Raw genomic sequence first — 12,579 nt, 5'->3', positions numbered from 1 at the left:
ACTTTAAGACATAAAAAACTTTAGGGGAATTCTCTGGTGGCGCAGTGGATAAGAATCTGTCTGTCAATGCAGGGGACACGGGTTCCATCGCTGGGCCGGGAAGATCCCACATGCTGCAGAGCAACCAATTCCCTGTGCCACGGCTACTAAGCCCACAGTGCCTAGAGCCTGTGCTCCACGAGAGAAGTCATCGCAGTTAGCAGCCCGTGCACCACAATGAAGGGGAGCCCTGCTGGCCACAACCAGAGAAAGACCATGCAAAGCAATTAACAGCCAGCACAGTCAAAGCAAATAAAATCATAAAGACATAAAAAGCTTAAAAAAAAATGCTACAGAGACTGATACTGTGGTTAAAAATTTTCCCCCAGAGAAAACTTTCCCAGAGGAGTTCTACCAGACTTGCAGGGGCAGCTCCTATACAAACTATTCAACAGGACAAAAACCGAGGAATTAACCTTATTCCTTATGAAGACTTATGCAATTGTGGCATCAAAACTAGGTACCAACAAAACTAGAAAAGAAAGTGAAAAGCTCACGTCAGCCATAAATATAGATGCAAAAAGCCTAAACTGAGTATTAACAAATCAAATTCAAGAGTGTGATGACAAACCATCATCTAGCTGGGTACTTCCGAAGAACACAAGGATGGAATCCAGAATCTGCAAAGAGGACAACAGATTTAGAACACTGATGGGCCCTGGATTTATAAGAGAATGGCAGTATAAAGAGGTGAGAGACAGTGCTCACTTCAGCAGCATATATACTAAAACTGGAACGACACAGAGAAGATTAGCATGGCCCCTGCGCAAGGATGAGACGCAAATGCGTGAAGCGTTCCACATTTTTTATACAGAGTGCAGTCAGTCAGAAAGAAAAACACCAATATACTAACGCATACATATGGAATTTAGAAAGATGGTAACGATGACCCTATATGCGAGACAGCAAGAGAGACACATATTTAAAGAACAGTCTTTTGGACTCTATGGGAGAAGGCGACGGTGGGATGATTTGAGAGGGTAGTGTTGAAACGTGTATATTATCATATGTGAAGCAGACCACCGGTCCAGGTTCGATGCATGAGACAGGGCGCTCAGGGCCGGTGCACTGGGATGACCCAGAGGGATGGGATGGGGGGAGGGGGGGAGGGGGGTTCACGATGGGGAACACATGTGCATCTGTGGCTGATTCATGTCAATGTTTGGCAAAAACCACTACAATATTGTAAAGTAATTAGCCTCCAATTAAAATAAATAAGTTTAAAAAATAAATAAAAATTTTCAAATGGCAAAAAATAGAGGTGAGAAATAAACAGTCTTTTCAAAGATATTAGGTAAACTGCAGGCTCATATAACTGCAACTGCAACTAACAGGCCTTCTCTCATACAATACCAAAAACAGAAGAAAAAAAAACACAACTCTAGAGACACTGTAAACTTAGATATAATATGTAAAGTAATAAACCTTCAGAAAAGACTATAAGAGTACTCTAATGACCTCGGAGTAGGGAAAGACTATAAATGAAAAGGCTGGTCAATCTGACTGTATCCAAATCAAGACCTTCTGTTTAAAAGCCACCATAAAGAGAATGGGAAGGTGTCATGGAGTAGAGGCGAGTTATCTGTGGCATATATGTGTAATCAAGGCTAGTATCCAGAACATATAAAAGACTACAACAAGAAAATAAACACAGGCTTTCCTGGTGATCCAGTGGTTAAGAATCCTGCCTGCCAATGCAGGGGACACAGGTTCAATCCCTGGCCTGGGAAGATTCTGCTCGCCATAGAGCCGCTGAGCCCCATGTGCCACAACTACTGAGGCCTGGGCACCCTAGAGTCCATGCTCCGTAACAAGAGAAGCCACGGCAATGAGAAGCTGCACACCGCAGCTAGGGAGTAGGCCCCACTTGCCGCAACCAGAGAAAAACCCCCACACAGCAATGAAGACACACACAGTCAAAAATAAAAATAAATAAAAATGTAAATACCTTTGGGGGCGGGGGGGAACTGAATGGAAACAAAGGTGCTGCCTTCAAAACCTGGGAGAGAAACTCACAGATAAATGTATAGCTACGAATGGATTAGAAGCACACCAAAGGAGAAAGAAAGCACCTAACCAAAGACAGAAAATAATCAGAGTAATCAAAACAGGAAAGAACCACAAAAATAAAACAGAAACACAATAAAGAAAAACAAAACCAAAATCTGATTTCTTACAAAATACTAGATATACACAAACTTCTGAAATAGGTCATGGAAGAAGGAAAACACACCAAGAAACACATGGAGTGAGAGAAACGGTATAATCACAAATATTGGAGAAATCAGTTAAAAAAAAAATTGGAAAAAAATTCCCACAACTAAGATAAATTGTGAATTTCCTATGCCCATTAAATAAATTTAAACAGGCAAACACCTATGTAGCCAAAAATAAAATAAAATCATCTAGTCCAGATTGTCTTTATAAAAAGCTTTATATAAAACCTTGAAGAAAAAATTAAGTCCCATGCTCAGATGGTAAAGAATCCGCCTGCAATGCAGGAGATCTGGGTTCGATCCCTGGGTCAGGAAGATCCCCTGGAGAAGGACATGGCAACCCACTCCAGTAATCTTGCCTGGAGAATCCCCATAGACCCAGGAGCCTGGCAGGCCCCGGTCCATGGGGTCACAAAGAGTCAGACACGACTGAGTACACAAAAAAATATTTAGCCCATAAAAAGAAAGTTATCCAGCTCACATGAAGCTGACACAGCCTTAATGCTTTTTTAAAAGGACAGGCGAAAAAAATAAAATAAAATAAAAGGACAGGCGAGCCAAAAAAAGAAAGAAAATTGAGGCTCAATCTCAGCTAGGAACAGAGACAACCTATTTATGAAACTTTGGAAGCATTCTCTCTAATCAGTAAGTAGACTAAAGACTCAAGTTCTTGGTGTTTCTAAACACTGCAGTGAAGTCTAAGGCTTATCCCACACTAAGGCAAGAAAATGAAATGTAAAGATTACACAGGAAGAAACAAACCCATCACTATTTAAAGATATCAACTAGGATATCTGAGCCCCTAAAATTATTAGAACTAATAAGTTCAGCAAGGTCCTGCAGAGAAGAGAGAGAGAGAAAAAAAAAGAAAGATAAAAGAAGAAAAGAAAATACAGCATTCACATGTGATTTTCCTTCTATCCAGAAAGATCACCTTCCACCTTGAGAAGACTTCTCAGTTATTCACTGGTGAGCAGCCAACAGGTGCAGTGGAAAGAAGTGGAGGTCAGACCCCCAACTTCAAATCCTATTTCTTCCCTTTGCGGGGCTCTCTGAACTTTAAGAGTGGGTTTGCTTTTAATTTAGTAGAAAATACTTTAAATATCCACACTCTAGGCACATATCAGATGAGAAGTTCTCAAAGTATGGTCGTAGAAATCCTGGAGAACCTGAGATTTTCCGGGGTTCAGGAGGTCAGATCTACGCTCAGAATAATACTAAACCATTATTTGCCTTTTTCACTCTTGACATTTGCACAAAACCGATGCTGGTTAAAGCTGCAGGTGCCTTGGCATGAATCGACGCAGTAGCACCAAGCTACACAAGCAGTCATTGTATAAAAACATTAACTTTATTAAATACTGGTCCTTGGGTAGGTATAATGTATTTCTGTTGCACACCTAAGTGCAATGGTTTTCTAAAGAAAAGGTTTTTATGAAACTGATCTGTGAATGGATTAAGCAGCTTCTCTTACAGAATATCATTTTTACTTAAAAACTGACAAACTATGATTATTCATTTCTGAGTATTTGACAGAAATTTCCTTAAAAATAAAGTGAGCCCTTTATTTCAAGGAAAACAACTATGACAGCATTTGTTACCAATGACAAAATCTGCACCCTCCTTCCACCACATGCTTTCTCTGATGAGATGGTGGTGATACTAAGGAATGTGATTTTTTGGGATTGCATAGCGAAAAATGAGAACATTGAGATTTGCAAAACTCAAGAAATCATTATTTTCCAAATGACCAATACTTGCACATTTAAAAGTGTACAGGTTCAGAGACCCAGTCAAAGTTCAAAACAGACCAACTGATTCTAATGTAACAATACAAAAAGTACATTGACACAGTTTCAGATTCCACATTGCAACTTTAAGAAACTGCCTCTTGTCAAGTGCTGATATGCTGCTATACTATCAAAGAAGAATATCCAGGATAATCTGAAACGGCTATTAAAATAATCTCTCCTTTTCCAGCCACATTACCTATGTGAGGCTGAATTTTCTTCACTTATGTCAACCAAAATAGTATACTCTACTAGCAGGTAAGAGAATCCATCTGCTTTACTATGCCAGACATTAAATAAATTTGCAAGTATAAGAGAATGCCATTCTTCACATGTTTGGTTTTGAAAAAAAGTTTTCAAATAAAATATATTTGTGGTAATGTATAATAGTTTGTAATTGTTTTCTCAAATAAATTAGTAAAATGTAAAAGTTTCTGACTATGAATGGACTACAAAACATACAGTATGCTATTCTATTCAGATAGACTGAAACAAAGTAATCCGTAATAAAAAGACACCAACAGGGTTCTACTCTCCTCAAAATCATTCTGCTGAATGACAAAGATCCTTTGAAAGCCGAATAGTATTCATAGGTATAGTCTATGTTTGCCTTCAAAAAACTGTCACGTGTTTAAAGACGTAACATTTCTAGTTACTACATAGCAGAAGTATCAGAGTCATAAAAGAGAAGCAAAGGCTAAGGGATTGTCATTGAAAGAGATAAAAAATAAAGGCAATATGGGATCCTAGACAGAACATGGATTAGAAAAAAGGCAATACAGGAAAAAAAAAAAAAAAAAAACACTGAAATCCAAATAAATTTTGTTCTTCAGATAACAGTTCTGTACCAAGGCAGTTTTGAAAACTGTACTCTGATTATGGAAGTAGGAGATACAGGGTAAAGTGTAGATGTTAGCTCTCTACACTATTTGAACTTGTAAATCCTAACTCAAACGCACAAAGTTAAAACAGAAAGACTCTACTATCAAGATTCAGCACAGAACAGTTTCACGTCCATCTATCAGATATGTTCCAAAGCAAGCAAAACAAAAATGACAGAACTTCTAAATTCAGTGACAGAACCTACAACAACAAAAGGATCAAACATCTTTTTTTTCCTTTCCACCGAAAGTAAACATTTAGGTTGTCCTGGAAAACTGTCAAGTGTTACTCTGATGAAACACTTCAAATTATGAGACTATATCAATAAAACACCAAGTTTCAAACAACACTGAATGAAGGACACAAACTGTACTGAAGTTACTCTTAGGGGAATGAGGGGACCGCCCTGATTTTAAAAATTGAACACAATGAAATCCATGGACAAACAATAGGCTACGTATAAATTAGCTGAGTGAATGGTCAGTCTACATAAATATTACTTTTCGAATATAAGGTTTCAATACTCAGCAAATGTTTCTCCAAGGCAATCAAAGTATATTATTAGAATCTATCCTTTAGAGCAGGGGTCAACTAGCTACAGCCCAAAGGCCAAACTCAGCTGGCCTGTTTTTATACAACCAGGACCTAAGAATTGCTTTTATATTTTTTAAAAGGTTGTAAACAAACAAAATAGAGTGACAGAGATCCTCCGGCCTATAAAGCCTTAAATATTTGCTATCTGGCCTTTTATAGAAAAACTTTGCCAATCCCTGCTTTAGAGTAATGAATTTTATTTAATTAAGTGAATTTGATTATAATTTAGTTATTAATTATAAAGTCCAATGTGGACACTATACTCTGAAATGTCTTTTTTTTTAATCAACAATTTACTGAATTCTTTTAATATTAAACCCAGAAAAAGTTTTTGAAATTTGAAATGAAGAATTTTATAGAAATTATTGCCAATTTTGGAAGTAGTCTCAGGTACCACCATAATAAATTTCTGAAATTTCACTGACTCTGAAAACTTCCTATACTCCCAAGAAATGTCATCCACTCCAGAACATTCTGCTTTAGCATGAGACCCACAGAAAACCATCAGCTGTTAGTAGTTACATAGTAAAATATATCCTCAGTCATCTTTTATTAACTTAACACTGATCACAAAGTTGAAATTTTCCCATTTCCTCCAAAGGTCTATAAACTGACCTTTTAACTCTTTAATCAGTACAGAAAATCTGTCTTCATCTCAAACCAGTTTTGATTTAGCAAATTATTGATAAACTACAAATGTACCTCCCAATTGAGAATATATGTAAAGTACACCTTTTGTTTCAAAACAGATTTAAACCATAGTGAAGTTTTACAGAGCTCAGGCCAATGCTCTTTGGGAAGGGAATGATTTAGTATCAAAAATGTTTTTATGCATAAAGAAATAACATTTAAAAAAATTTTTTTCAGATTATTCCTTAAATCTTGAAAATTAACTTACTATAAATTATACATATTTTGCAAACCCTTAAGATGGAATGAAAATTACCAGGAGGCCCAAAAGAACTTCCTAGAAGAGTTTTACTGAGTTTTACTTTTTCGAGTCCTTTGGTTATCTGCTCCTTACTTCACAGAACATGTATGACCCAGATTTCAAGTTACAATGGGTTTCGGCCTTCATTCAGTGAGGGGAAACTCAGTCCTCTGTTGAATCGCTAGTGTCACTGACAATCACTTTATTTTTTTTATTTTTATTTTTTGACAATCACTTTACTAACAATCACTTTAACATCTACTCACTTAGAAGAACAGGACTGGCCTATGAGCCTTCTAAGGTCTCTGACCATCTCTAGACTTCTGATGCTGTAACTTAGATTTTAAAAAATACTTATGACCTGCCTCATTTCAAACAGCATCTGCAGCAGCCTATCCCTTATATACAAATGGGGTACTGGCTACACACAGAAGAAAAACACACAGTGAAGACTGGAGTGTAGAGAACAAAAGGGAAGAAGCAAGGATTTTACCAGAAATTAGCCTCATCATAATCCAATACTATCAGCCTACATTGTTTAACGCAAACATACATTTCAAAACTGTCAGGCCATTGAGAGAAACCACAGGTTTCTTTCATGCTGTCTTCCCCCAAAGCTGAAGCAATCATTTCCTAAAAGAAGTATTTAGAAATACCTCTTGATTTAAGCATTTAAAAAGCACATGCAGTAAGCATACTTCACTCTGAAAATGGAAAGTTGCCTCCAGAGCAAATTGGTATCAAGAAGTCGCTTTTCCAGTAATTTTAAGTTGAGCACCTCAAGTTTACTTCTTGAACTTGAGAGAAGAAACGAAATAGACAAAAATCACAAGCCTTACCTCCCTGGAACTCGGGCATGTCCCGCTTCCCTGATGCCTAAGGAGGCCACTGCCCTGCAGAGCAGAGGGGCTTGGGCACTCCCAGCTCCAGGGCCAGGCATGGGAAGCACAAGGGCCATCAAAGGAGGTCTGCAACAGCCCCAAGCTTTCTTCAGACCTTCTCTAGATCAGGGCAATCTTGGAATCTGCCCAAGCTCGCATTTCAAATGAAGGGCCTTGAATTTGCAAGAGGCAAGTAGTCTCCTGGCTCTTCTCAGATTTTGAGGACCCAAATAAATAAAAAAAAAATAAACAGGCTCCTTAAAAGTGGTATTTGCCTTCAAAGACACTTGAAAATTCAGAGTAAAAGACATACACCACGGAACCACTAACTGAAGACAATCACTGGAAAAAAGTTTCCTCATGGCAAGTGTTGTTTAAAGACACAGAATTACAAAGATGTCAGACATTAAAAGAACAAGGTAGTAAAAAGGTTTAATATCAAAATTCTCTTTCTAGGCCACAAACAAAATGTTCATTAGTTGGCTGAGACAAATGGCCAACTAATGAACCTAGTTCTGAAACAAACAGAACTCTAGAAATCTAAAGTCGTCTCTCAATAACAGCTCACAATAGCCCTCAATAAGCAAAGCTCTCAGCAGCAGACCTTCACTAACCCTGATTGAGGATAAACACTGAATTTGCCTCACCTGCTCTCTTCTGCCTTTGCCTGCAAGTCCAGGGTCTCCAGGAGCACCATGGCTCCTGTTCCCACTAGGGAATCAGTGCCTCTAGTACTGCCTACAGGAGTGACCCTATGACTTTCAGCAGCTCAATTTCCTCAACAACTAAGACAGTTGTTCTAGAAAATAAGCCACCTCATCCAGAGCCCTCAGGCTGCACAGCTGCAGAGACAGGAAGTGCCAAGTTCAGGAAGACCTGCACAGATCAGGTCAGGGTCACAGACTGGTGACCTAAGGCTTTCCTCCAGGCGCTTCCACACCCTGCAAACCATCTCCCCCTTTCAGCTCAGAGTTTCCCTTGAAGACTGAAAAGCTGAATTATTTCAGGGAGTAGTCCCTACCATCCGAGGCCTGCTCTGACCCAGAAGGCTTTCTTCTTTTCATTCTCTCTGTCCTTCCCCTAGAGCTGCAGTGAGAAATTGGACAGCACTTTCAAGACACCAGGCGTTAAAGACCATCTATGGAAAATCTCACTTAATTCGCACTAAGGAAAAGCTGCCTAACCACTGAAGTCTACACTTCAATCGGATGAATGTATAGTATGCAGACTGTTTTTCCATAAAAAGTGCTGCAAAATAAAAACACAGAGCTACCAAACTGGTAGGAAAAAACAAGCGAATTTTCTTCAGGATCAAGGCAAGAGACTAAGCTCAGATGTGTTTCATACCTCTCAAAATTAAACAAAACGAATGGCTGCTTGTACAGAGAGCAGAGACTAAACAAACTTGTTTTTGTGGTGTAATCAGTGCATCCTCAAGCCTTGTTCAAAAGGAAACAGCCTCGGAGGGTATTACCCCTCAATGAAAAAAAACCTCACTTTGAGACAATAAAAAACAACAAAACCTAAGTTACTGTGCTATTTCTCCCATGCGGATACTTCCAGTTATGATATACTTACTATTGGAATAACAAGAGATTAAAATTTGTGACCAGGAAAGACTACAATGTAGAACAGAGTAGGAACTGGCACCAAAACCTTGGAGAGTGTTTCCCAACACAAGCCCTACCATTTCGCACACCTTATTCCAATTCTAAGTGGCTTGTAAATCATTTGCAAGGCGAGGTAGCCCCTTCCCCCAACTCTAGTCATCCTAACAGCGGGGCGTATTTTACAGCAAAACTGTAGCCCTCGGGAGCGGCCCGCGGGGCCGAAGCCTGCGGGGCCGCCCTCCGTCGCCCGCCACCGCGGTGGGCAGAGGCCCGCGGGGCTCCATGGCGCGGGCAGAGGCCCAGGGTCGTGCAGGCCCTTCCCAAGGAGACGGAGGCTTCCGCCCGCCCGCCCCCGGGCACTGGTACCTCATGCTGTAGGCGCCGGCGCCCAGCTCCTGCCCGATGCCCGAGAGGCTGGCGTCGAAGTCGTGCACCAGCCCGGACTCTATCACCTCGTCCATCTTGAGCACCCAGGCCATCTTCCGGCCTCGCCGCCGCCCGGCGCGCGGCGCGGTCTCCGCGAGCGGGGCGCAGGGGCCGGAGCTCCGCGGGCGCGTCCTGAGGGAGGGCGCGGGTGAAGCCTCCGGCGGAGCGGCGAGTGGTCACCAGCAGCGGCCCGGGCGGCGGCCGGGATGAGAACAGCCGGGGCCGCGCGGGCAGGGCACGGCGAGCCCGGCGAGCAGCTGCAGCGGGAGCGGCCGGGCCGCCGGCAGCGCCTCCCTCCCGCGGGCGCCGGCCCCGCGCCTCATGCCGCCGCCGCCGCCCACCCCCTGCGCCGCTAGCGCTAGCGCCGCCGCTGCCGCCGCCCGCCCCGCCCCGAGGCCCCCGGTCGCATCCTCCCCGGGAACGCGCGGGAGCGGGAGCGCAGCCCGCCCGTCACCCTACCACCGGCCTCGACCCCCCGGCCCTCGGCCCGCCCGCCCCGGCTCGAGCGCCCCGCCGCCCCGGCCCACCCCGCCGACGCCGCACCGCCGGCCCGAAGGCTGGTTTCTACGAGGCTCCGGCTCGAGCTCGCTCGCCGCTTCCGCCTCCCGCGGCCCCGCCCCGGCCGCGGCCCCGCCCCCGCGCTCGCCCCGGGCCAGGCCCGCCCCGCCCGGGGTTTCGCGGCACTCCCGACACTTAGCTGTGAGGGAACCGTGGGGCAGTGTCGTGCGGCTCCGCCCACACGGCAGGTTCCCAGCCTCCGCGGCCTGGCGGCCTCCCTGCCCGCCAGCCCGGGAAGAGGCGGAGCCAAAGGGCCGCCCGTTTCCGCACATCCCGAAAGGCAGGCTGATTGACAGGCGACCTGAACAATAATGGCAAGCGCCTGATCGAGGCTCCCGTGAGTCCCCGTGCCTCTATACTAAACCACCAATCAAAATCTTCTTCCTCTTGGGCGGGTTCTAGGACTGAATTTGCTGCCAAAAGAGAGAATTTATTGGGCCGTACTGGAGGAAGCCGCCCTAAACCCCACTTCTGGAGGTGCTTTGATCTCATGTGGTCTTTGTGGGTAGTTTCTGGGTTTTGCCCACTCTATAGATGGCGAGATGGGTTATGCGTCTTAGCCATTAGCGGACTATTGGCTGTTCAACTCCCTCTCTGGGGGCTGAACGACCCGTTAGGCAGAAAGTCTTGACTGATGTGAGTGCAAGCCAATCAGTGCTCCCGAGAAAGGGCTCCGGAAAGTTATCTCGACTACTAACTACCCTGTGCAGTTTGGCGAGCTTGAGTTAAAGGAGGGGTTCGGTCTCAGGCTGTTATGCTATTGTTACTGTTTATGGTTCTGGAGTTCACTGGACATAGGGGTATTCCCATCCAGGGTCTTTCCTGTCGAGTCAAGGATACCCATATTCATGTCTATTGCTGATGCTGACTGTGGACCCGGACCTCAGTTGGGCTGTTGAAATACCTACACGTGGACTTTCCGTGTGGTCTTGACATCCATACAACTCGGCAGCTGGAATCCAAAGGCAAGTTCCAAAAGACAAGTAGGAGAAGTTACTGGTGTTTTAGGACAAAGATTCTTTGCTTGAGCGAACTTGAGTCAGGCTCCCAATCTTCTCCTGTCCTATCTGTAAAATTCAGGTCTAGCAGGAAGGAGTCATTTTAGGAACCCTTTATTTCTGTATCTGATCAGATTCCTTAGTCTCCACCATCACCTAGGTAATATCTGGTCACTCTCGCCTGCCTTCAACAAGAAACCTATTAGGTGGGTTCAACCAGAACCCCCCTTACCTTTTATGTTTCCTCTTAGCAATTTTCCATCCACTGACCTCTGCCCTCCTCCTTGGCTCTAAATTCCCATTTAGAGAATTTGCTGTATGTGGGTTGAGCTCAGTCTCCTTGGGCTTTCCAGGTGGCGCTCGTGGTAAAGAATCCATCTGCCAATGCAGGAGAAGCATGAGGTGCAGTTTCAATCCTTGAGTTGGGAAGATCCCCTAGAGTAGGAAATGGCACCCCACTGCCTGGAAAATTCCATGGGCAGAGGAGCCTGGTGGGATATTCCTTGCACTGAAAAGTCAGACATGACTGAGCACACATGTCTCAAGATGGCTGTCACAGCTCTAGATATTACATCTATTTTGGGGCTTCCCAGGTGACTCAGATGGTAAAGACTCTTCCTGTAATGTATGAGACCCAAGTTCAATCCCTGGGTTCGGAAGATCCCTTGGAGAAAGGAATGGCTACCCACTCCAGTATTCTTGCCTGGTGAATTCCATGGACAGAGGAGCCTGGCGGGCTACAGTTCATGGGGTTGCAAAGAGTTGGACACAACTGACTAACACTTTGACTTCAGTCTTGTTGAGCCCAGTCTCCCCAACTGCAAAATTCCATTGCAGTGGTCCCTGTACCTATAATCTGGTCCGTCCATCTTTAACAATTATCATTGTTTTTTTTTCCTTAACACTTAAGGCCTGGGACCAGAAACTGATACAGAATCTTTATTCTGCATTGTATTCTATTAGTCAAGCAGCCACAGAATCAGATTGATGGGTGGAGAGTTAAATCATTTGAGGATCATGTCTTAAAACTTCCAGAATCACCCTCTGACCACAAATGTTTTGCATTCTTTCCACATGCAGCATAAACTCGTCTTCTCCCCAGGCCCATGTGAAGTTCTCATTCCATTACAGCATTAAGTTCCAAAATCTTGTGAGGTCCTGGAGCAGATGAGGCCCTTGGATGTAGTTTCTTGGGTGTAATTCAAGTGGTTCCTCTCCATGTGAAGTTCTGTGAATTAAAAAGACAGCAGATCTGCACCAATCACTACCACAATGATGAGAGATGCACAGGAGACTGCCTCTATAGGCATTTCCCTTCTAAAAGGACAGCAATAAAAGGCACACAGTAGTTACTAGTCCATAAAAATTCTGAAGTCTAACTGGGTAAATACTGTCGGTTCCTTGATTAGGATTCTGTCAACTTCCTGGGAATACTCAGTGGCTCTTTTCTCCATCTACTGGGCTCTTGGCTGCACCTTCTGAGTTGTCCTTCCAGTTCCATAAAAAGTAGCCCATGTTTACAGCTAACTCGTTTTCTCAGCTGCTTCCTGTCCATAGTTGTGCAGAAGTCTGAAGATCTTTCTTCATGGCTGTCCCTTCCAATCTAAGCTGATACAATTCATTTTTAAACTTTGTAGGTCTTTTGAATCAATTT

General features: G+C 43.5%; 1 protein-coding gene and 1 non-coding gene across 3 annotated transcripts in view; one reads left to right on the top strand and one right to left on the bottom strand.

The window, feature by feature from the left end:
- Nucleotides 1-9,912, bottom strand: part of UBP1 (upstream binding protein 1) — a 64,982-nt gene extending 55,070 nt beyond the window's left edge. Inside the window, exons 1-2 of one of the 2 annotated variants that reach the window (XM_043443493.1) lie at nucleotides 9,897-9,912; nucleotides 9,310-9,501 (exon numbers count right to left, since the gene is read on the bottom strand). In XM_043443493.1, the coding sequence (XP_043299428.1) occupies nucleotides 9,310-9,422 (113 nt within the window). In that variant the 5' untranslated portion in view covers nucleotides 9,423-9,501; nucleotides 9,897-9,912. Of the gene's footprint in view, nucleotides 1-9,309; nucleotides 9,502-9,896 lie in introns of those variants that run through there. The other variant, XM_043443492.1, reaches the window with a different exon arrangement.
- On the top strand, nucleotides 740-846 carry LOC122425273. Its single transcript, XR_006264809.1, has one exon. It is a non-coding gene; the product is annotated as a U6 spliceosomal RNA (small nuclear RNA).
- Nucleotides 9,913-12,579: the final 2,667 nt, after the last annotated feature.

Source organism: Cervus canadensis, chromosome 22, assembly GCF_019320065.1.
Source record: "Cervus canadensis isolate Bull #8, Minnesota chromosome 22, ASM1932006v1, whole genome shotgun sequence".
In the NCBI taxonomy this organism is placed as follows: Eukaryota; Metazoa; Chordata; class Mammalia; order Artiodactyla; family Cervidae; genus Cervus; species Cervus canadensis.
The sequence above is the reverse complement of the archived record's forward strand: the minus strand, read 5'-3'. Positions and strand labels throughout refer to the sequence as shown.